The sequence below is a fragment of the Medicago sativa genome, chromosome 4 (genome assembly GCF_051527215.1).
Source record: "Medicago sativa cultivar Bolivia chromosome 4, Bolivia_mono, whole genome shotgun sequence".
Lineage (NCBI taxonomy): Eukaryota > Viridiplantae > Streptophyta > Magnoliopsida > Fabales > Fabaceae > Medicago > Medicago sativa.
The window spans coordinates 26,335,493-26,354,909 of NC_140752.1; the positions used below are offsets into that span (position 1 = coordinate 26,335,493).

At 38.2% G+C, this 19,417-nt stretch overlaps 1 protein-coding gene and 1 pseudogene across 1 annotated transcript; both read right to left on the bottom strand.

Moving 5' to 3' along the window:
* Positions 1–9,556: 9,556 nt before the first annotated feature.
* On the bottom strand, positions 9,557–11,000 carry LOC146927324 (F-box/kelch-repeat protein At3g06240-like). Its single transcript, XM_085708142.1, has one exon. The coding sequence runs from the start codon at positions 10,998–11,000 to the stop codon at positions 9,798–9,800; it is 1,203 nt and encodes a 400-aa protein (XP_085564268.1). The 3' UTR covers positions 9,557–9,797.
* Positions 11,001–18,274: 7,274 nt separating this feature from the next.
* On the bottom strand, positions 18,275–18,836 carry LOC146927325 (agamous-like MADS-box protein AGL80 pseudogene; annotated as a pseudogene).
* Positions 18,837–19,417: the final 581 nt, after the last annotated feature.

Below are 19,417 nucleotides of genomic sequence, written 5' to 3' on the forward strand. Positions count from 1 at the left end.
CAGAACACTCACCATCGTACTACGATGACATCCATCGTACTACGATATCATCAAAACTTCAGCTTCCAATTTTGAGTCAATTTTCAACATTCTCCACCTTGACTCTAAATTGATGATGATGCCACTTTAACCATCAACCACCATTTTCCTTTTTTTTTTCTTTTCCCTTGCATCCAACTACACTAAGTAGCTCCACAAGTCTACACCAAACTATCTTCAACCACGGAACGTCTCCCGCTTCCTTGAAGATAACCTTGCATCCAATCACCCTTGGTCTTTTAGGCAATTACACAAGCCACACCATACATTCTTCAAACCCCGGAATTCCATCCGTCCTCATGAAGAATTCACATGCTCACAACTAGAGCATAGCACTCAAGGTCACCATAGTTGTACCATTCCCGGTGTCATCAACTCCACCTCAAGTTGAGCTTTCTCTACCTCAACTTCCAAATGCATACACACTATGCTTTCGCCTTGAAACTCCACCTCAAAGGTTGATCACGAGTATTGTTACCACCGCCTCTCCAGACTGACCATGAGTATTATTCCCACCGCCTCTCCAGGCTGATGTTGAGTGTTTAACGTCTCTCCAGACGAACACCACTCTACAAGGCATCGATACCAAGGTGAGAAACCTCACCTTCATCCTCCTCCCAACAACTCACCACCAAAGCACCCGCATCCTCATACTCCTCGGATACAACTTGCGCGGAGTTCTCATTGTCCTCCGGACAATCCCTCTTGAAGTGACCAAACTTGTGACATTTAAAGCACTTATACTTATCCTTGTTACAGCTCTTTGAGCTTCCTCGGTTACCTCTACCTCCACCTTTTCCTCTTGAAACACTAAGGCCTTCACTGTTTTCATCCGCTCTCAAGTCCTTGAACTTGGTCAATTCCTTGGTCCTTAAAGCCGATTGGACTTCTTCCAAGGTGACAGTGCCTTCTTTGCCATAGAGCATGGTATCCTTGAAGGATTCAAATGATCTCGGTAGAGCACACAACAAGAGTATAGCCTTGTCTTCGTCTTCAAGTTGCACCTCAATGTTCTCCAAATCATCAAGGATTTTGTTGAACTCCGTTAATTGCTCCATCACGGTCTTCGACTCCACCATCTTGAATGAGTAGAGTTGTTGCTTAAGGAATTGCCTATGAGCCAAAGATTTGGTCATATACAATGACTCCAACTTTGACCACATCGACGCCGCGGTTGGTTCCTTCGCGACATCCCTCAAAACTTTGTCACCGAGGCACAAGACAATGGCACTCCTAGCCTTGTCCACCATCTCGGTCTTCTCCGCTTGTGTCATGGTGACCGGCAACGCACCTTCACCCTTCAAAGCTTTCTCACACTTTTGTTGTATCAACACCGCTTGCATCTTCACCTTCCATAACCCAAAATCATTACTCCCGGTGAACTTTTCAATATCCCACTTTGAACCCATGGTACTCACTTAACCAATTCACTCCTATGCCCCACGGTGGGCGCCAATTGTTGTGAATTCGGACTCAAAAATCACACCAATACAAACTATGATGTGTGGAGCAAAGGAAAGTAGTAACCAATTTCAAAGTAAACACAAGCAATAACAACAATAACAGCACCTAGATCTAATCTAGGAATCAAAGTGAAAAACTCAAAAAAACCCACAAGCATATGAAAGCAAGAAAGAAAGAAACAACAAACACACCAAGAGATGATTACCCAGTTCAGTCCAACTTGACCTACTCTGGGGGAGAGATTGTTCTCTCCAATCCACTATCAATGAGTTCTTACAAAGGGATACAAATGGGTTACAAGAAATTAGCTTCAACAAGCTCACAAAGAACAACCCTAATTTCTACCCATTTTCCCAATCTCACCAATGAACAAGACACTCAATGATTTTCACTCACCCAAGGTGTTTACAATGTTTTTTCCCAACCCAAGAGAACTCTAATCAAAGACACTCAACCCTAAAGTTACCTCCTTTGATTTCCCAAGTTTCCCTCTCTTGAATCTTTCTCTGTCTCTCTCTTGCTCTCTCTCAAAAATGAACAAAGAAGCTTTAAATAGTGTTCAGACTTTCGCAGCATCGTACTACGATGCCTCCCATCGTGCTACGATGGAGCAGTTGATAGTACAGTACTTGGCCTTATCCATCCCGCATCGTAGTACGATATAAACCCATCGTACTACGATTTCTCCAGTAGCGCACCAAAACCAGAACACTCACCATCGTACTACGATGACATCCATCGTACTACGATATCATCAAAACTTCAGCTTCCAATTTTGAGTCAATTTTCAACATTCTCCACCTTGACTCTAAATTGATGATGATGCCACTTTAACCATCAACCACCATTTTCCTTTTTTTTTTCTTTTCCCTTGCATCCAACTACACTAAGTAGCTCCACAAGTCTACACCAAACTCTCTTCAACCACGGAACGTCTCCCGCTTCCTTGAAGATAACCTTGCATCCAATCACCCTTGGTCTTTTAGGCAATTACACAAGCCACACCATACATTCTTCAAACCCCGGAATTCCATCCGTCCTCATGAAGAATTCACATGCTCACAACTAGAGCATAGCACTCAAGGTCACCATAGTTGTACCATTCCCGGTGTCATCAACTCCACCTCAAGTTGAGCTTTCTCTACCTCAACTTCCAAATGCATACACACTATGCTTTCGCCTTGAAACTCCACCTCAAAGGTTGATCACGAGTATTGTTACCACCGCCTCTCCAGACTGACCATGAGTATTATTCCCACCGCCTCTCCAGGCTGATGTTGAGTGTTTAACGTCTCTCCAGACGAACACCACTCTACAAGGCATCGATACCAAGGTGAGAAACCTCACCTTCATCCTCCTCCCAACAACTCACCACCAAAGCACCCGCATCCTCATACTCCTCGGATACAACTTGCGCGGAGTTCTCATTGTCCTCCGGACAATCCCTCTTGAAGTGACCAAACTTGTGACATTTAAAGCACTTATACTTATCCTTGTTACAGCTCTTTGAGCTTCCTCGGTTACCTCTACCTCCACCTTTTCCTCTTGAAACACTAAGGCCTTCACTGTTTTCATCCGCTCTCAAGTCCTTGAACTTGGTCAATTCCTTGGTCCTTAAAGCCGATTGGACTTCTTCCAAGGTGACAGTGCCTTCTTTGCCATAGAGCATGGTATCCTTGAAGGATTCAAATGATCTCGGTAGAGCACACAACAAGAGTATAGCCTTGTCTTCGTCTTCAAGTTGCACCTCAATGTTCTCCAAATCATCAAGGATTTTGTTGAACTCCGTTAATTGCTCCATCACGGTCTTCGACTCCACCATCTTGAATGAGTAGAGTTGTTGCTTAAGGAATTGCCTATGAGCCAAAGATTTGGTCATATACAATGACTCCAACTTTGACCACATCGACGCCGCGGTTGGTTCCTTCGCGACATCCCTCAAAACTTTGTCACCGAGGCACAAGACAATGGCACTCCTAGCCTTGTCCACCATCTCGGTCTTCTCCGCTTGTGTCATGGTGACCGGCAACGCACCTTCACCCTTCAAAGCTTTCTCACACTTTTGTTGTATCAACACCGCTTGCATCTTCACCTTCCATAACCCAAAATCATTACTCCCGGTGAACTTTTCAATATCCCACTTTGAACCCATGGTACTCACTTAACCAATTCACTCCTATGCCCCACGGTGGGCGCCAATTGTTGTGAATTCGGACTCAAAAATCACACCAATACAAACTATGATGTGTGGAGCAAAGGAAAGTAGTAACCAATTTCAAAGTAAACACAAGCAATAACAACAATAACAGCACCTAGATCTAATCTAGGAATCAAAGTGAAAAACTCAAAAAAACCCACAAGCATATGAAAGCAAGAAAGAAAGAAACAACAAACACACCAAGAGATGATTACCCAGTTCAGTCCAACTTGACCTACTCTGGGGGAGAGATTGTTCTCTCCAATCCACTATCAATGAGTTCTTACAAAGGGATACAAATGGGTTACAAGAAATTAGCTTCAACAAGCTCACAAAGAACAACCCTAATTTCTACCCATTTTCCCAATCTCACCAATGAACAAGACACTCAATGATTTTCACTCACCCAAGGTGTTTACAATGTTTTTTCCCAACCCAAGAGAACTCTAATCAAAGACACTCAACCCTAAAGTTACCTCCTTTGATTTCCCAAGTTTCCCTCTCTTGAATCTTTCTCTGTCTCTCTCTTGCTCTCTCTCAAAAATGAACAAAGAAGCTTTAAATAGTGTTCAGACTTTCGCAGCATCGTACTACGATGCCTCCCATCGTGCTACGATGGAGCAGTTGATAGTACAGTACTTGGCCTTATCCATCCCGCATCGTAGTACGATATAAACCCATCGTACTACGATTTCTCCAGTAGCGCACCAAAACCAGAACACTCACCATCGTACTACGATGACATCCATCGTACTACGATATCATCAAAACTTCAGCTTCCAATTTTGAGTCAATTTTCAACATTCTCCACCTTGACTCTAAATTGATGATGATGCCACTTTAACCATCAACCACCATTTTCCTTTTTTTTTTCTTTTCCCTTGCATCCAACTACACTAAGTAGCTCCACAAGTCTACACCAAACTCTCTTCAACCACGGAACGTCTCCCGCTTCCTTGAAGATAACCTTGCATCCAATCACCCTTGGTCTTTTAGGCAATTACACAAGCCACACCATACATTCTTCAAACCCCGGAATTCCATCCGTCCTCATGAAGAATTCACATGCTCACAACTAGAGCATAGCACTCAAGGTCACCATAGTTGTACCATTCCCGGTGTCATCAACTCCACCTCAAGTTGAGCTTTCTCTACCTCAACTTCCAAATGCATACACACTATGCTTTCGCCTTGAAACTCCACCTCAAAGGTTGATCACGAGTATTGTTACCACCGCCTCTCCAGACTGACCATGAGTATTATTCCCACCGCCTCTCCAGGCTGATGTTGAGTGTTTAACGTCTCTCCAGACGAACACCACTCTACAAGGCATCGATACCAAGGTGAGAAACCTCACCTTCATCCTCCTCCCAACAACTCACCACCAAAGCACCCGCATCCTCATACTCCTCGGATACAACTTGCGCGGAGTTCTCATTGTCCTCCGGACAATCCCTCTTGAAGTGACCAAACTTGTGACATTTAAAGCACTTATACTTATCCTTGTTACAGCTCTTTGAGCTTCCTCGGTTACCTCTACCTCCACCTTTTCCTCTTGAAACACTAAGGCCTTCACTGTTTTCATCCGCTCTCAAGTCCTTGAACTTGGTCAATTCCTTGGTCCTTAAAGCCGATTGGACTTCTTCCAAGGTGACAGTGCCTTCTTTGCCATAGAGCATGGTATCCTTGAAGGATTCAAATGATCTCGGTAGAGCACACAACAAGAGTATAGCCTTGTCTTCGTCTTCAAGTTGCACCTCAATGTTCTCCAAATCATCAAGGATTTTGTTGAACTCCGTTAATTGCTCCATCACGGTCTTCGACTCCACCATCTTGAATGAGTAGAGTTGTTGCTTAAGGAATTGCCTATGAGCCAAAGATTTGGTCATATACAATGACTCCAACTTTGACCACATCGACGCCGCGGTTGGTTCCTTCGCGACATCCCTCAAAACTTTGTCACCGAGGCACAAGACAATGGCACTCCTAGCCTTGTCCACCATCTCGGTCTTCTCCGCTTGTGTCATGGTGACCGGCAACGCACCTTCACCCTTCAAAGCTTTCTCACACTTTTGTTGTATCAACACCGCTTGCATCTTCACCTTCCATAACCCAAAATCATTACTCCCGGTGAACTTTTCAATATCCCACTTTGAACCCATGGTACTCACTTAACCAATTCACTCCTATGCCCCACGGTGGGCGCCAATTGTTGTGAATTCGGACTCAAAAATCACACCAATACAAACTATGATGTGTGGAGCAAAGGAAAGTAGTAACCAATTTCAAAGTAAACACAAGCAATAACAACAATAACAGCACCTAGATCTAATCTAGGAATCAAAGTGAAAAACTCAAAAAAACCCACAAGCATATGAAAGCAAGAAAGAAAGAAACAACAAACACACCAAGAGATGATTACCCAGTTCAGTCCAACTTGACCTACTCTGGGGGAGAGATTGTTCTCTCCAATCCACTATCAATGAGTTCTTACAAAGGGATACAAATGGGTTACAAGAAATTAGCTTCAACAAGCTCACAAAGAACAACCCTAATTTCTACCCATTTTCCCAATCTCACCAATGAACAAGACACTCAATGATTTTCACTCACCCAAGGTGTTTACAATGTTTTTTCCCAACCCAAGAGAACTCTAATCAAAGACACTCAACCCTAAAGTTACCTCCTTTGATTTCCCAAGTTTCCCTCTCTTGAATCTTTCTCTGTCTCTCTCTTGCTCTCTCTCAAAAATGAACAAAGAAGCTTTAAATAGTGTTCAGACTTTCGCAGCATCGTACTACGATGCCTCCCATCGTGCTACGATGGAGCAGTTGATAGTACAGTACTTGGCCTTATCCATCCCGCATCGTAGTACGATATAAACCCATCGTACTACGATTTCTCCAGTAGCGCACCAAAACCAGAACACTCACCATCGTACTACGATGACATCCATCGTACTACGATATCATCAAAACTTCAGCTTCCAATTTTGAGTCAATTTTCAACATTCTCCACCTTGACTCTAAATTGATGATGATGCCACTTTAACCATCAACCACCATTTTCCTTTTTTTTTTCTTTTCCCTTGCATCCAACTACACTAAGTAGCTCCACAAGTCTACACCAAACTCTCTTCAACCACGGAACGTCTCCCGCTTCCTTGAAGATAACCTTGCATCCAATCACCCTTGGTCTTTTAGGCAATTACACAAGCCACACCATACATTCTTCAAACCCCGGAATTCCATCCGTCCTCATGAAGAATTCACATGCTCACAACTAGAGCATAGCACTCAAGGTCACCATAGTTGTACCATTCCCGGTGTCATCAACTCCACCTCAAGTTGAGCTTTCTCTACCTCAACTTCCAAATGCATACACACTATGCTTTCGCCTTGAAACTCCACCTCAAAGGTTGATCACGAGTATTGTTACCACCGCCTCTCCAGACTGACCATGAGTATTATTCCCACCGCCTCTCCAGGCTGATGTTGAGTGTTTAACGTCTCTCCAGACGAACACCACTCTACAAGGCATCGATACCAAGGTGAGAAACCTCACCTTCATCCTCCTCCCAACAACTCACCACCAAAGCACCCGCATCCTCATACTCCTCGGATACAACTTGCGCGGAGTTCTCATTGTCCTCCGGACAATCCCTCTTGAAGTGACCAAACTTGTGACATTTAAAGCACTTATACTTATCCTTGTTACAGCTCTTTGAGCTTCCTCGGTTACCTCTACCTCCACCTTTTCCTCTTGAAACACTAAGGCCTTCACTGTTTTCATCCGCTCTCAAGTCCTTGAACTTGGTCAATTCCTTGGTCCTTAAAGCCGATTGGACTTCTTCCAAGGTGACAGTGCCTTCTTTGCCATAGAGCATGGTATCCTTGAAGGATTCAAATGATCTCGGTAGAGCACACAACAAGAGTATAGCCTTGTCTTCGTCTTCAAGTTGCACCTCAATGTTCTCCAAATCATCAAGGATTTTGTTGAACTCCGTTAATTGCTCCATCACGGTCTTCGACTCCACCATCTTGAATGAGTAGAGTTGTTGCTTAAGGAATTGCCTATGAGCCAAAGATTTGGTCATATACAATGACTCCAACTTTGACCACATCGACGCCGCGGTTGGTTCCTTCGCGACATCCCTCAAAACTTTGTCACCGAGGCACAAGACAATGGCACTCCTAGCCTTGTCCACCATCTCGGTCTTCTCCGCTTGTGTCATGGTGACCGGCAACGCACCTTCACCCTTCAAAGCTTTCTCACACTTTTGTTGTATCAACACCGCTTGCATCTTCACCTTCCATAACCCAAAATCATTACTCCCGGTGAACTTTTCAATATCCCACTTTGAACCCATGGTACTCACTTAACCAATTCACTCCTATGCCCCACGGTGGGCGCCAATTGTTGTGAATTCGGACTCAAAAATCACACCAATACAAACTATGATGTGTGGAGCAAAGGAAAGTAGTAACCAATTTCAAAGTAAACACAAGCAATAACAACAATAACAGCACCTAGATCTAATCTAGGAATCAAAGTGAAAAACTCAAAAAAACCCACAAGCATATGAAAGCAAGAAAGAAAGAAACAACAAACACACCAAGAGATGATTACCCAGTTCAGTCCAACTTGACCTACTCTGGGGGAGAGATTGTTCTCTCCAATCCACTATCAATGAGTTCTTACAAAGGGATACAAATGGGTTACAAGAAATTAGCTTCAACAAGCTCACAAAGAACAACCCTAATTTCTACCCATTTTCCCAATCTCACCAATGAACAAGACACTCAATGATTTTCACTCACCCAAGGTGTTTACAATGTTTTTTCCCAACCCAAGAGAACTCTAATCAAAGACACTCAACCCTAAAGTTACCTCCTTTGATTTCCCAAGTTTCCCTCTCTTGAATCTTTCTCTGTCTCTCTCTTGCTCTCTCTCAAAAATGAACAAAGAAGCTTTAAATAGTGTTCAGACTTTCGCAGCATCGTACTACGATGCCTCCCATCGTGCTACGATGGAGCAGTTGATAGTACAGTACTTGGCCTTATCCATCCCGCATCGTAGTACGATATAAACCCATCGTACTACGATTTCTCCAGTAGCGCACCAAAACCAGAACACTCACCATCGTATTACGATGACATCCATCGTACTACGATATCATCAAAACTTCAGCTTCCAATTTTGAGTCAATTTTCAACAGTCTACTTTTCCTGCTAAAATATAGACTCAACTGGCAAATTAAGGCAACAATGTCTTGGTTGCAAATTACATTCTACCAACTTCACAATGTCATAAGATTTTGGAGAAGATTAACAAAATAGCAGATATGAAGAAGATTAATTGATTTGAACTAATCCACCAAGATTGAACAGGCCAAATTTATTATTTTGGCTTCAGATGCAAAATAAAATAAAGCAGAAAACTAAACTTAGAAGTAATGAAAGTTTAAATGTAGAGATCATTCACTAAAGGCAAAAGATCATTATTTTCATTGATGTGGAAATCACATAAGTTTGCAAATGTAAACAGATTAAACATTTAAAATAAAATTGACTTAGCCGAACCCCAAAACTGAAAACTGAAACAAAATAAAATAAAAAATGAAACAAAAAGGGTCTCTTGACTAAGCCGAACCCCAAAACTGAAATAGAATAAAAACTACCAACAACTAGCCCACAGGCGAATCCCCAAAAATAACAAACGACGCCAAAAAATAAAGCAAATAGTCCTACTGTCTCCATCAATCAAACAGAAGAAAACACGACCGCAGCAAACTTTGCTAGGCCGCAAGGAAGCCGCACAAAATAAGCCTGGAGGCTGCACAGAAAAACGGTGGGATCGACCCAAGAAACTTCCAGAACCCCCACTGCCAAACAGTAGCCACAAACCAGAAAAACAGCAACAGAAGACCAGAAAAACAGCAACAGATGAGCCAAAAACAAAACCATATAAGCATCAGGGACGATACAAGGATAATGGCCCGCTACCGATTTAAGAAATCTCCGAGGTTCCAATTGCATACAAGGTAATATCCCAATCACCACAATCATTTTGCTCCTGGTGAAAACAAGAAAAATAACTAATTACTTATTCCTCCGATTGGAAGAATGTTTTCCTTGTATATAAGTATCCGATCAATAGCATTCACTTCTTTGTAAGAAAGCTCCACAATCGATTGAGTACTTAAATCAAGACAAACTACTTCTTTATCTTCTCTGATGACGAATATTTCTCCTTTCGTCCCCACCCCGATAGGACGCTTAATGGAAGACAACGATCCAACAATAAAGAGTTTGGTCCACGACTCCTTTATACTGTATTCACCCAAAATTGATATTTGAAAATTAGTCGTCTCTTTATGATATGAGATCAATGCAACAGACCCGTTTAACACCACCAAATTTATCCACAATTCTTTGAAACAATCATCTAAGTACGAGGGTATGGGTGTTATGAAGAATACCTCATTGCTCAAGTAAAATGATACCAAACATCGTCCATCCTGACTATCTTCATCTTCTTCACACACCCAATGACACAAACCATCCATGTAGACTTGATTGCCGTCAATACGTGCCAACGAATAAGGCATGTCAAAAACATTAAGTATCCTTTTCCATGTGTTAGTTCTTAAGCTATATTTCACCCAAATTGGGTCTAAAGACATATGTCCATAGCCAACGTGTTGACCCGTAATAGTTATGTAACATATGACATTATAATCATTTCTAAGGTCGTCGTAACCAAATCCATGAAGATAAGACGTAAGATCTATGCTAACAAAATCCTTAACATCTTCAACAGATGACTTAACTAACTTATGCGGAGTGGGAACGAGCTTGATTTCCTGTGTAGATGGGTTCCACAATACAGTATTGCAATAATAATAAGCTTGATAGAGACAAAATGTCCCATTAATACTACCAAAACCAAAAATACGATATTTGAAACGGTTAGCATCATATGAATTTGGGAAATCTATTTTAACTTTGTTCTCAAACCTTTCACCAGAAATAGAATAGAAAACGTCTTGACCAAGTTTGAAATCCCTTAGGAGCAGAGATGCCCCGTTGTAATAAGGACATCGATGAGAATTAAATAAGAGATTGTTGCAGAATGCGTTCATAAAACTATGGTTCTCAGATAAGAGAGACCATGGTTTACAAACGCATTCAAATCGTTTAAAAGATTTAAGAGACAATTTGGATAGAATGGAAAAGGCAATATCATTGGGTATATAGGTAGTTTTCACCTTTCTGTTTTTTGCGGCCACTGACTCCATTGGCAGGTTGCAAATTGGAACGCAATGATATCTTGAGAGACCGTAAAGTTAAATATGATTGTGAATAGAGAAACCCTAACTTCTTTTATATATCCTTCAAACCCTTCCGTTTTTCATTTTGTTTTTTCCCCAGAAACCCTTTATTTCCCACTTATTTTTGGTTTAAATAAGTTTTTGGTCCGAATAAAATTGGAACCTTTTAAGTTTAGTCTTTACTTAATTTTAATAATTCTTATAGTCCTTAAATTTTTTATTTTTATGCACCCAGTATTAGTCTCTTCTCAATTCCAATTTGTCTAATTTATGCTTATACTCTTGAGTTTTTGAACAATTTTTTGCAGATGTGTTAAGAACATTACAAAAAGTTCCTCTGCAAAAAATTGTCGAAAAATTTGATTTCTACGTCCAGATTTTGTTAATTTTATCTTTAACTTTTTCCGTTTTAAAAAATTCATATTTAATTTGTTTCATGTTAAAAAATTCTAAATTTTAGTAAATGAACCTTTCATAGTGTTCTAAACTTGTCACAAAAAAATCGTTCAACAATTTAAGAGTTTAAGGATAATTAAACAAACTTTGTTGTAATAAGGACTAAAATTAGAAGTAATTTTTTTTTGTAGGGACTAAAAAACCTATTAAAATTAAGTAAAGACTATACTTAAAACTTCCCAATTTTATAGTGATCAAAAACATATTTAACCCTTTTATCTCTGTTTCACCTAATTTAGTTACTAGACCATTTTTTTTTGGGTACAATTTTAAAATGAGAACAAATAAATCTCTAGGTTTTAACGAAGTTGGGACTAATTTATCCACAATATAAAAATGCTAAAAATTAACTTGACTATTATTTTTGGAAATAGATTAAATTGACCTGTGAAAAATCTGTGAGAGATCAAATTTAATCTTTACTCTTAGTAAAATAAGGTTTCTCTATAAACTAATTGATAACTGATAAGAGTATATGATGAAGATGAGACAAATTAATCCTTAGTCTTGACAATTTAAAATTGAGAACAAATTTGTAAACAAAAAAAAAATTAGAACAAATCAATCTCCATGTTTTTTTTTAGGGAAAATTAATCTCTATGTTATAATGAAGATGAGACTAATATGACCACCGTATAAAAATATTAGAGAACACTTTGAGTATTATTTTTAGTAAGAGATTAAATTGGACCATAAGAAAATTGTAAAAGATCACATTGAGCTCAAAATATATTTGATAGCTGAAAAATTACTCCCTCCGTTTCAAAATGAGTGTCGTTTTAGGTGTTTACACACATATTAAGAAATGCAATGATTAAAAGAAAGAGAATGGTTATTTTACCAAATTATCCTTATTAATTATTGGTTAGTTTTAAAAGTAATAATTTGGAAGTATTGTGCAGAGTATTAATTGGAGGGTACATTTGAAAAGAAAAAGTTATTATTGCATTGGAAACTGAAAGTGACATTCATTTTGAAACAATTTTTTTTGGCTAAAGCAACACTCATTTTGAAACGGAGGGAGTAACTTATAGTCAATAGTCGATGATTTGCATTGAAATTTAGTCAATTGAAATTAAAGAGTTTTGTAGCTTTAGAGTGTGTTTGGATGGGGTAATTGAAATTTTTTGAAGAATTTAGAATTCTAGATAATTCCAAAGATTCAATTAAAATAGTTTCATTTCTCAATATTTTTGTTTGGATGAATATTGCTGGAAAAATGTAAACAAGAAAACTAAACAAGAAAAAATAAACAAGAAAACTAAACATTGGCATGGATATTGCTGGAAAAATGTAATGAAAGTTCAAATAGAGATTTGTTGCCCATCTTGTGGGTTGGGAAGAAATCTGAAACAAACAGCGGTAAAAGATAAAGAAACCTACAGGGTTAAAACATTAATTGTTGTTTTCGAATTTAAAAAATTATACCGAACGAAATTACCGGGGTGAGTCACAACCAGGTCGCTTTCTTTAAGACGTTTCGCGGCACTACCCTAGTTTGTGCAAGGTAGACTAACAATCGTGCCACCTCCAGCATAAAACAGCCCAGATCACTGTTACGATTACGCACTGCCCAATATGTAATCGCTCGAGAATTTACACCTCAAATATGGTTTAATCGTTCGATTGGTTCGTAACACATTCATTTGTTACGTGTAACGCTTTATTTTCAAGTGACAAAAAAAATATATCATTTTTTTAATCCACGATCCAAGCCCAAGCCCGACCCAACCAGTCGGACGGACGGCGGCATCCACGACCCAAGCCCAAGCCCGGCCCGACCGGACGACGGCGTCGTCGCGCGCGTGATATATATATTTTGTAGGCGTTCACCCGTTCACAAAAGTGGGTACCCCAAGGGCACACCCTTGGAGGTCACTCTTCCCATATATAAACTCTTACAAGTTGGGGTGACTCTCCAATGTGGGACATTTTTAAGTCACATACCCACACACTAGTTTTTCATAGTGTTTTTCTTTCCAATTTTTCTCACTAGAATTAACTAGTGTTCCAACAATCCCCCACTTGACTTCAAAATGGTTTCGTAAAATGTTTCCATAAGATTTGCTAATATACAAAGGTGTCGCTAACAACTTGAACCTTTAAATAGTGGAAGGTATTCTGATTTAACAAGAGTTGCTTACAACATTGAACTCTATCTCAGACATAGAATCCACACACAAACCTTTTCATAGGTGTATTCTAAAAGCCCGTGCGTTTTAAGGCCATGCACGTGTATCCCAATTTTAACGAATGCTCTAGGAATTCTGCCTCAAAATTCCATAGGACCGGCCTAAGTTCCACATTCATATAGGTGAGTCTATCAAGGGTACTCATGTAGCTGTGTACCCCACTGAACATAGAGTATAGATCTCATTAAGAGTTGCTATTAACTCATCCTTCTTTCGCTGCAGGATCATGCTTTCTATATTCCTTCTCTCATAGCATGTTCTACCACTTCATGACTTGTTTTTACCCATTGAACCTAAGTCTTGGGATCTCCAGTCATATAGGTCGGGTTACCATCATTCAGTGAGCTATAGACATTAGTCCCATCCTACTGGATGTTTCTCGGACTTTCTCTCTATTAAGTCCTTTCGTCAAAGGATCAGCTAAGTTTTCATTCGTTCGTACAAAATCAACTCTAACCGCTCCATTAGAGATACACTCTCTAATCGTGCTGTGTTTTCGCCTTATCTGTCATCTCTTTCCATTATAATAACGATTCTTAATCTTTGCAATAGCTGCGGTACTATCGCAATGAATTAACACAGCCGGTAACGGTTTCTCCCATAAAGGGATTTCAGCTATCAAGGATCTTAGCCAACTTGCTTCTTCACTAGCAATAGCTAGTGCTATCATCTCAGATTCCATTGTGAACTGAGCCAGGATAGTCTGTTTCTTAGACTTCCAAGAAACAGCTCCTCCAGCTATGCTAAATATATAGCCGCTGGTTGCTTTGGAATCATCCGACAAGGTGTTCCAATCTGCATCACTGTACCCTTCAAGTACAGCAGGATATTTTTGATAATGCAGTCCTAATGTCATAGTCCCTTTCAGGTATCTCATGACTTTCTCAATAGCATGTCAATGCTCCTTGCTTGGCCTACTTGTAAATCTGCATAAGAGTCCCACGACATAGGCAATGTCTGGTCTAATACAATCAGTGGCATATATGAGACTGCCAATGATGCTCGCATATTCTGTTTGTCTAACACCATCTCCAGTGTTCTTAAAAAGTTTTACACTTGGATCATAGGGTGTGCTTGCAGGTTTACAATCAAAGTAGTTGTATTTCCTTAATATCTTCTCAACGTAGTGAGACTAATTCAAGGAAATTCATTTATCTGATCTAGTAATCTTGATGCCAAATGTCAGCTTCTCCTAGGTCCTTCATATCAAAGTTGTTACTCAACAGTGATTTCACAGAATTTATGGCAGGAATGTTTGACCCAAATATGAGTAGATTGTCTACATATAGACATATGATAGTGCAAATGTTTTTATCATACTTGTAGTAGATACATTTGTCACTTTCATTCACTTTGAACTCATTTGAAATCATTAAGTTGTCAAGCTTTTCTTGCCATTGCTTAGGGGCTTGTTTTAGACCATAACTATCATTGCTAGTATAACTATCATTGCTAGCCTTGTACCACTAATGATCATAATCAATGAAAAATAATCAAGGGAAACAAATTGGGTCGTATTATTTAGTGTTTTCATTCTCGATCTCATATTTCCGCTAATTAAGGTCAATTTTGAAGCTTTCTCTTTACCACTTATTTTTTATGGCGTTTCAAATCCGAATGGCGACATATTTTGCCGGTGTTGGATGAAGAAACAGAGGAAGATTATGAATCATTGGTTCCTGTTGAGAATCCTTTATGAATCATCTATTTTGTTATTTTATTTTATCTAAATCATCTGCAACATCTGCATTTGCGTGTCATAGTCTGATATTCTCCCTTATCTAAAGGCTTGGTATCCATGAGGACAAGAAGTAATCTACTCAGGCTTCACATACTAAGAAGATCATCAATCATGGAATTTGAAATATCAATAGAGCTAATGAATACAAAATCTTGGGAATTTTCACCGATCTCTTCTAATAAAAACTACGATTAGAAGAGATCGAAAGTGCTGGCTTCAGTGAAAATTCCCAAAATTTTGTTGGCTGTTTCAAAAGTGGAGTAGAATCCCTTAGACTAAAAAGTTATCTTTAGCCGAACGAAGGTTAGAACGAAGTTCATAAGAGATTTTCTGAACAAGATCTGACATAAGATCAACGTGTTCCTCCATAGTATATTTCAGTTCATCGATCGACATGGCTTGGCGATCTGTAGTTACCAGAAATATACTACTTCAGCAGTTCACTATCTTTGCATTCTTTGGCTTTTGAATTTTGATTTCGTTCGATTCCAGATTCATCTTCTTTTTCTTCACAGACTAGCTCTACTGATATTTCAAATTCCATGATTGATGATCTTCTTAGTATGTGAAGCCTGAGTAGATTACTTCTTGTCCTCATGGATACCAATCCTTTAGATAAGGGAGAATATCAGACTATGACACGCAAATGCAGATGTTGCAGATGATTTAGGTAAAATAAAATAACAAAATAGATGATTCATAAAGGATTCTCAACAGGAACCAATGATTCATAATCTTCCTCTGTTTCTTCATCCAACACCGGCAAAATATGCCACCATTCAGATTTGAAACGCCATAAAAAATAAGTGGTAAAGAGAAAGATTCAAAATTGACCTTAATTAGCGGAAATATGAGATCGAGAATGAAAACACTAAATAATACGACCCAATTTGTTTCCCTTGATTATTTTTCATTGATTATGATCATTAGTGGTACACGGCTAGCAATGATATTTATAGTAGAATTTCATGCCATTGCTTAGATACATTTTTGGGTAAGTTCCTCATTTTGATGAAAACTAAAAATTTGTTGAATTGTACATGGACTGTTCTTAAACTAGAATAACAACTAAACTAACAAAGAGAAATTATTATTCAAGAAGAGAGTAGAGAATCAAAACTATGAATCAAATTTTGGTGGCTTCTAAGGGAATGGAGCAACCATCTCCATCATTGATGTAACATTAATAATATACCATAATATATATTTGAGGGTCTAGATTTGTTGAAAGCATGTAGGTCTATATCTTTCTTCGAACACTCAAGGACCTTTTATAGGATATTTGAATAGAGTCGTTGTTTGAAAAAATTGGCAGCACATCAAGCTTACTTGAGAAGTTTTCTTAAGATTTCAAATATTTGCCTCTTAAGGATAATTTCGTTAAATAGTACTTCAGAAATCTACTGCTTCTTTGGAAATGATCTGTTGCATCCACTTTTAACTGAGATTTGTACGTTATTGCAATGTATATTGACGCAGAAGGGTTTTATTAGTAATTTAGTAGTATTTTATTATTTCAGCCTAATTTTCTAGAACTTTCTATTTTGTTTTCAGTTTGTTATTTTTGGCCCATTAGGGTTTGTTATTTCCCTATTTAAGGTTAACGGTTGTAGCCTAAGAAATAACTCTTTCATTCAATAAAAATATTCGAGACTTTTCTCTCAATTATGGTGGATTCTGGAAACCCTTATTTGATAGGTTTGTCGCTTGCAACCTGTCTTTTTATCTTTTAGGTTTAGCGCTTGCTAACCCTTGCTTCTTTTCTGCGTCATATATTCTTTTAATTCATCATGGACAAAAGGTGCTAATGTTCTATAGACAATGACAATTCTTTAAAAGAAGACAAAAGTGGGTCAGATGTTCATCAGAGTGTTGACCATTGACTTTAGATCATAACTTCGTCTTCACAACTTGATAAATTCTTGATCAGAGCATTAATTTTCATTGACCCTCTTTGTATCAGAGCTTTGGTATAAGAGCTTCTCTTGAGCATAAAAGTTGTTCTTCTTTGTTCAAAGCATTATGTTTTAGGGTCAAAATGTTGACTTCAAAGTCATATTTTAATTATATGGTTCTAATCATTTGAACTAACTTTATAGTACTCTATTGTTCTTCTATACATTGTTATCATCAAAACCTTGGAGGTGTTGTTCTAAAACTCATCGTGGTTCAACAATCATCATAAACTATTTTCAAGAAACTGATCCAAATCCCTAATATTCAAGAATTTCATGTAATAGGAAAAATTGAAGGAAAAAGTTAAGCACAATAAAACCGAATTTTATACGTTGGAGAGAAACATGATATAAATTCATACAACCAAATCATCATTTTGTATCCTAAATAATGGTCTTGTCCAATTCATACAAGTAATAGTTTTCCATGGCTTTCTTTGCATCAATCTACATCCAACATTGTTAATATCCTTCCTCTTGTTGGATTTATATTCTTTCTCACAGTGGAATCGTCGATGAACCTCACTATCTAACATGGAACGTTTTGTTGAAGAAAAAAACGGAGGTGGGGGGATTGGATTGGGTGGGTCAAGGCATAGGTTTTGATCCTTTTTTTTTTTCTTTCAACAAACCTAGACCCTTTAATAGATCTTATGATATATTATTAAAAGTACATCAGTGAAGAACTTGATTGCTCCCTCACCTTAGAAGCCACCCAAAATCTTCTAAGATTTTCAGTTTGTTTAATTTGAAATGAAAATGATAACCTTAAACGAAATAGAAGATCAATTTCCTACCTAAATCTAGATCAGATTCAGGATTAGTTCTTTATCAATAAGAAAAATTGATGATGTCAAATAAAACATTGAAGAACACAAAATAGAACAAGCGAAAGACTGGTGCATTATAATAACTTTTATTAGAATTTTCCAATTGAAATAACATCAATAAAAATCACAACATAAAGTTTTAGAAAACATCAGTTTGATAAACTAAGTGAAGCCATCTTGTCATCAATTTCCTTCATATTTTTTTCAATCAACTTATCCAAGTCTTTCAAATCAGAAACAGTCACATCATCTGGCAGCTTGTTGTTTTGTAGGTACCAAATCATAAGAATGTTCAGCTCATTCTCATGATTGTCATGTCTTTGTATTCGTAGTTGCTTCCTAGCTTTAGTAATCTTTTGCAAAAGGAAACTTTCTTGGTTCACATTTTTTCTCCCATCATTCATATATGAGCTCTGATACCTCTCAATCATCTGTTTGACTTCCTTTAGATTTGGCCACACCTCTGTTTTAGAATCAAAAGGATCGGAAATTATAGCACATGCTGGAATACCACAAAGAATAGTGAGTTCTCTCACCTTCTTGATGATACCTTTCTTCCTCCGCTTGTAGGTCGCCTTTCTTGTTGAATCATTGGAGATAAAGGCGAGTTTCACGTTCTTCCTAGCCATGACTTTGCAATGTAATTGCAAGGAAAAAGATGAGGAATCGACTTTTTTGATTTGCTTTGTGTTTGAAAATGCCAGGTTCCAGCTTTCATAGAGAGCATTATTTGTTTTCACAACTAGTCTCTTTAAAAAAAAAAAAGAGCAATACCTATATTATTTTATTAACTTTAGTATTTAATAAAAAAATTTAAAGATAATCCTATTACTGAATATATTATTGCCATAGAATATTTTTAGATTAATGTACATATTTGTCGTTTATTTTATAATTAATAATATATTTTATTATATATTATTGGTAGTAGCAAGACAAACACTAACGTTCTTAAAAAAAAAATGAACACTAACATGTTTATCTTTCCGTTTTTATTGGCAAGAAATGATAAAACGGTTAATAAATAAATAATTTACTGGAGGATAAAATTAGAAGAAGTAATATTACACTAAAACACTATATTTTTATATCAGGCGAAAATAAGGTTTTGTTTTTTTATAGTGTCCAAGGATGTAGTGTCTTGGGGGCAGTAAAAAAATTGTTGAGATCGGATCGACGTCTAACGCATCCTCAACGAATTTAGATGTCG

What these genes read in the sequence shown, in the direction of transcription:
- LOC146927324 (XM_085708142.1), bottom strand. Translation starts at nt 11,000, where the DNA reads ATGGAGTCAGTGGCCGCAAAAAACAGAAAGGTGAAAACTACCTATATA.